General features: G+C 41.2%; 1 protein-coding gene across 1 annotated transcript in view; it reads right to left on the reverse strand.

Moving 5' to 3' along the window:
- Positions 1 to 6,571, reverse strand: part of PRKDC (protein kinase, DNA-activated, catalytic polypeptide) — a 305,624-nt gene that overhangs the window by 148,421 nt on the left and 150,632 nt on the right. The window contains exons 54-55 of the mRNA XM_006860083.1: positions 1,434 to 1,558; positions 1,200 to 1,349 (exon numbers count right to left, since the gene is read on the reverse strand). Coding sequence (XP_006860145.1) covers positions 1,200 to 1,349; positions 1,434 to 1,558 — 275 coding nt within the window. The remainder of the gene's footprint in view (positions 1 to 1,199; positions 1,350 to 1,433; positions 1,559 to 6,571) is intronic.

Genomic DNA, 6,571 nt, shown 5'->3' on the forward strand with positions numbered 1-6,571 from the left:
CATGATTTAAAAAAATGATTCCAAATTCTAGTCTAGTCTGGCAATACTGGGAGTCAGTGCAGACTGGATCCTAAATGGAGCACACTGAACAGTCTGGTACAGTGTGTCTTTCACTTTTTAAAGCACCTAAGTACACTACCTCATGCACAGCGAAAACTCAGTAAATATTTAATGATGAATATCAGAATACAATCACATACATTATCTGCTGTTGCCACATGACAAATTTATCAGTAAGCTTTCTTTATGTGAAAAAATAAAAAATGTATGACAGGGCTTCCAAAAGTTCATGGAAAATGGAATGAAGAGATGATGAACTGTTTCCATGAACTTATCTGAAGCACCTAGTATATAGATCAGGCCTGGGAAAGTGCACAAGGAATAAAAATAATAAAATTGTCAGCTTTTTCTTTTAAAATGTTCTTTAGTGTCAGTTATAGATTGAATTGGGTCCCAAAAACATTTATGTTGCAGTCCTAACCCTTGTATCTATAATTACAAAGCTATGTAGAAGCTTTCTCTGGTTATGTTAATGAGGTTATGCCAGAGTGGGGTGGGTGACAGAGACAAATTGTCAGCAGCTACTAGGAGTCCTGGTGTGGCACTGTGGGTTAATGAATGGGACTGCAAAGTTGTTTGAACTGCAAGATCAATGGTTCAAACTCACCAGCAGCTCCTCAGAAACCCTATACAGGGTCGCTATGGATTGGAACCAATTTGATGGCACTTAACAACTAGAAGCTGAAACAGTCGAAAGACCTTTATTTGGAGCTGACATTCTGACAACGACCCTCCATAACTGTAAGATAATAAATTCCTCTTCTTTAAAGCCACCCTTGTGGTATTTTTTGTTATGACAGCTCTAGAAATCTAAGGCAGAATTTGGTACCATAAAACAGAGGCGCTTCCCAAACAAATACCTAAAAATATGGATGTGGCTTTGAAACTGTGTAATGGATAGAAGCTCGAATTGCTTTGAGGGGTTTGTAAATATCTCAGATTCTCTTCAAGAAACTGTTACTAGACTTATGGACATTAAAGGTGATTCTAATAAGGGGAATCATAAACAGGATGTTACTTGAAATATGGATGTTAAATGTGTTCACAAGTTCTTTATGAGCAGAAGGAGATATCTCAATGAATTAATGTTTTTATGAGCAAGCTGAACAAAAGAAGGCGGTGCCTGACTCTCCACTCACCTGTGTCTCATGACCTGCTTGAAGTCTTTGCTCATTAGCTCCAAGTAGACATCTGGTATTTCTTCTGCACGACAAAGCACCACCTCCAGACACAGCGTCTTCATTACACCATGGAATTTCGGCAGCAGGAAGAACACAGCATTCATAAACCTAACAATGAATATGATTTGTGAAACTGGATAGCCCAGACTCTCTCATGGGCCACAGAGTTTGGACTGTGACTGACCCCCTTACCTATCCGCCAGAGGTGGGAAGTGCTGTACAACTTTGTTTAAGCAAACAATGAACTTGTCCTCCATTGTATTTTGATGTTGCTTCAATTGTTTCACAACTAGTTCACAAATGAACTCCTCTAGAACCTAAAACAATTGAGTTTCTGGTCAAACACACAATGATAGAAACGTAAGAACTGAAAATAAGGATGACTTTGTACAATTAAGTGAACCTACAGAAGATACCCTGGTGTGGTGTGATACCAGGATCTGAACTGGACTTCAAACCACAAGGTCAGCCATTAAACCCTATACAGGTTAGCTATGAATCAGAACCAACTTGACATTTAACAACACTAACAAAGAAGCTATCAGTGGGATAACAGCACAGCTTTTTCAGGTGAGCCATGAGTGTGCCAGTGCTGGGACCACTGGCTTCTGTGCATTGGCCAAAGGCCCACACCAGAGGCCAGGACTACACCCACATGCCAGCTATGTCTGCACATGACCCAAGTTGGGTCAGTGAAGATCAATGTTACTTTGACATGGAGTACCAACAGGTCATTTGGAAAAGTGAATCTAAAATTAGTGATTAATCCTGTTTAAAAAGAAACATTTATAACACTGGTGATCAGGTCTTTGGGCAAATAGTCATAAAAATTAGAATGTCCAGGACTTCCAACAATATGGTAGGCTATGCAGATCCTGTGTCATAAAGATACAAAAGACCAAATGCAGCAGATACAAATGACAATCCTGAAACCTTGGGCTTTGGAGGTAAGGATAGAGAAGTGAAACGAATAGCGACTAGGAGGGAAAACAAGTAAGAACGGCAACAAAGGAGACAAATGGAACAGTGTCAGCTAGTCTGACACAGCACAGACATTCTGAACTTTTCTAAGTAGTGTTCAACCACAGCAACAAACTGATAAATTGCTCTGCTTACTGAGGACTGCACAAGCACCCACACTGATGGCTGATAACCAGAAAGATGCACTCTTCACCTGGTACCCCATATCCTCAGGTGACCAGAAGTAAGACAAGTCCCCACACTCACCTCCCAGGTAGCCAGTAACATCCCCCAACACCACCCTCTGTTCAGGCCCTGCTCTGCATGAAGTAGGAGGCACACCCTTGCAGACTGGAGACTGGAAGCATGCCACTCTGAATTTTGAGACATATGCTCTCTCTCCACCTCCTCTGGGTAGGAGTCCCAGTGCCAGACACATGCTCTGCCCACTACTCATACCCTGGATGGTCAGGAACTCCTTCCAAAACCTGGCATCCAGACCATAGCCACATTCTGTGCCAGTAGGAAATAGATCCAGGACCATGTACCCTACCCACAACTGCACTCTAGGAATGCAGGAACTCCTTCCATGATCATGGGTCCTGACCCCAGCTGCCCTCTCAGAGGGCAGAAAGACCTTATGAAGTGAACTGTCCACACCCCAGTCATCCATCATAAACTAATGGTCAGCCACCTCCACTCTCCTTGTAACATGTTCAGTCAGCAGAGTGTGCTGACCCTTATGAGGAGTCCTATCAACCCCCACTCCCCCCACGCCACCGCCTCCTTAGCAAGAAAGTTCATCACCCAGATGCCCAACTGCTTTCTTTTTTTCATTTTCTTTCCCAACCTTTTTTGTTTTTTTAAAGGAACTTTCTGGTAGCTCTCTGGCTGCTAACCGCAAGTTCAGCAGTTCGAAACTACCAGCTGTTCCGCGGGAGAAAGATGAGGCTTTCTGCTCCGGTAAAGATTTACAGCCTCGGAAACCCTACAGGGTTGCTATGAGTTGGAACCGACTCCACAGCACTTAACCACCAACCACCACCTTTGTTTTTGTTTTCATTTATTTCTCTGACTTCCTTTTTTCTTTATTTCCTTGTTTCCCTTTTCTTTTTCCCTTCCCTTATTTTTCTTTTTTGCTTACTTTTTCTCATTCCTTTACCCAGGTTAATTATTCTAGTCTTTTTTCTTCCCATATTTTTCTTTTATCTATTTCTTGTTTTTCTTTATTATTTTCATTGCCTACTTTGCCCATCCTTTTAAATTTTATCTTTTATTTTCTTTTTGGTTCTTCTTTGGTTTTATTTTCCTTTGTTTTGTTTTTTTCCCCCTGTTCTACAGGATGGGAGGCAGTAAATATGTCCACAATGCCCAGAAAACCACACAGCACCTGCAGCCTCACCAACTGCTCCTTCACCATGAGATCAAAGATGACCAGAGGTCAACACCAGCCTAACCTGCCCCCATGAACCTCAAACAGAGAACTTTGCATGTTGTTGCTGTTGATAGGTGCCATCAAGTTGATGCCGACACATTGAGCCCCTATGCACAACAGAGTGAAACACTGCCTGGTCCTGCATCAATCTCACAATCGCTGTTGTACTTGACACACCTCGCTACGGCCAACATCTTCCTCTTTTACTGACTTTCCGCTTTACCAAGTATGATGTCCTTCTCCAGGGACTGATCCCTCCTGATAATATGTCTGAAGTATGAGAGATGAAGGTTGGTCATCTTGACTTCTAAGGAGCACTGTGCTTGCACTTTTTCCAACTCAGATTTGTTTGTTCTTTTGGCAGTACACGGTATTTTTAATATTCTTCTCCAACACCATAACTCAAACTCATCAATTCTTCTGAAGTCTTCCTTATTCATTGTCCAACTTTCACATGTATAGGAGGCTACTAAAAGTAGCATGGTTTAGGTCAAGTGCATCTTACTCCTCAAACTTACATCTTTGTTCTTGAACACTTTAAAAAGGTCTTGTGTAGCAGATTTGTCCATAGTGATATGTTGTTTAAAATTTTTTTTAATGCTTTATTGTGAATTATGTGATAGTTTACATGGGAGGACATTAGTTTCACATTGATCCCGTTACATATTGTTTCCTTGACATGGTTACAATCCCCTACATGCATCATCAACCAACCAAACAGTATACCCCACATGCCTGCGCCCCCCAGGTTGTCATCACACAGTTCCTCTCCCTCTCCGGGTCCAAAGTCCCCAGACGTTCATCTCCCCATGTCATCGTCTCTGCCTCCATCTCTGGCATCACTGCTTCTCTGGGTAGGGTTCCGTTCTCCACTCTTCTACCTTGATGGTCCCAGGGACCTCCGCTCCTAGATTGCAAAGTTAATCACTCCCCTCCCTTTGCCACAAAATGTCTACCTTTACATTTCCAGCCCTTACAATCAGTCCTGATAACAATTATTCACTATTGTATTGCAAGAGACCTATCTGCATCTCCTTTCATCAGCCCCAACTAGACAGAACGGATACTACTCAGTGGAGATTCTACCTTGCTCCACGCCCTCTGGATCTAGGGTCCCTCTTGAAAGCTTGTAAGTCAGTCACTTCTTGCCTCTGTAGCACCCCCCATTCTGGGTAGCCAATGTCCAAGTTGCCCATCCCCGTCCTCTCTGTGTGTGGAGGGCGTGGGAATGATCCTCACTGTGAAGATTTGTTCCCTCTTTTGATGTGTGTATGTCAAGTTCATCAGATTGTATCAGATTACTCTTTTTTCCCTCTTTCTGATTGAACTCTGATCATCCAGTCATTGAAGCCAGGTCAAGTGGGTATTATCTGCAAGTGTGGATGTTCTTGTGCATATGCCCTCTCTTCTTATCAGCTATATGCTTCACTCTCCACTCTAGTCCTTTGCGGTTATGTCCCTGACTCTGGGTCCAAGAGTCCCCTGGACTTGCCACACATCAGTAAGTACTTTTAAATCCTCTTCATTTCAGCAAGCAAGGTTGTATCATCTACATATTGCAGGATGTTAAAGAGTCTTCCTCTAATCCTGATGCCACAATCTTTTTGATATAACCCAGCTTCTTTGATTATCTACTAAGTATATAGGCTGAATACGTATGGTGAAAGAATACAACACTGCCACACATCTTTCCTGATTTTAAACCATTCAGTGCCATTTATTCTGTTCAACAACTGCCTCCTGTTCTAATGCACAAGTTCCTCATGAGCACAATTAAATGTTCCAGAATACATTCTCCGTAATGTCCCTTGTAATGTCCCATGATTCACACAGTCAAAAGTCTTTGCATAGTCAATGAAACACAGATAAACATCTTTCTTGTATTCTCTGCTTTCAGCAAAAATCCATCTAAGGTCAGCAATGATATCTCATGTTCCATGTCCTCTTCTGAATCCAGTTTGAGCCTCTGGCAGTTCCCTGTCAATGTACTGATGTAGCTGTTTTTTGAATTATCTCTAGCAAAATTTTGCTTGCATGTGATATTAAAGATATTGTCTAATGATTTCTGCATTGCTTTTAGTTGTGTCACCTCTCTTTGGAATGGGCATGAATATGGATCTCTTTCCATCAGTTGACCAAGTAGCTGTCTTCCAAATTTTTGATATACATGAGTGAGCATCTCAAGAGTTGCATCTGTTGATTAAAACATTTCAATTTGTAGTCCATCAATTCCTATAACCTTGTTTCTCACCAATGCCTTCAGTGCTGCTAGAAATTCTTCCTTCAATACCATTGGTTTTTGATTATATGGTACTTCTTGAAATCTTTAAATGATGGAACATTGACCAATTCTTCTAGGTACAGTGACTCTGCGTATTCCTTCCTTCTTTTGATGTTTCCAGCATCATTCAGTATTTTACCCGTAGAGATTTCAGTACTACAACCCAAGGCTTACATTTTTTCTTCAGCTCTTTCACCTTGAGAAATGCTGAACGCATCTTCCATTTGGGTTTTCTAACTCTAGATCTTTGTACATTTCATTATAATATTTGTCTTATTGAGCTTCCCTTCACATTTTTCTGTTGAATTCTTAGACTTCCTCATTTCTTTCATTTGTTTTAGCTTCTCTATGCTCAAGAGCAAATTTCAGAGTTTCTTTTGACATTCACTTTGGTCTTTTCTTTCTGTCCTATATATATTTTTTGAGCATACAATGCCTAATTTTATTCATACATGCACACACACAAGCATACATACACAGATGATTAGGCAAAACAAAACACTATGAATAGCACAAGAACATTGTCAGATATAGTGCTGGAAGATGAACCCCTCGGGTTGGAAGGCACCCAAAATACAATTGGGAAATATACTCAAAATACAATTGCTCAATACGGAGTTGATCATGGTGAGGTGAAGGGAGTAAAGCTTTCAG

The sequence above is a fragment of the Chrysochloris asiatica genome, unplaced genomic scaffold, assembly GCF_000296735.1.
Source record: "Chrysochloris asiatica unplaced genomic scaffold, ChrAsi1.0 scaffold00036, whole genome shotgun sequence".
In the NCBI taxonomy this organism is placed as follows: domain Eukaryota; kingdom Metazoa; phylum Chordata; class Mammalia; order Afrosoricida; family Chrysochloridae; genus Chrysochloris; species Chrysochloris asiatica.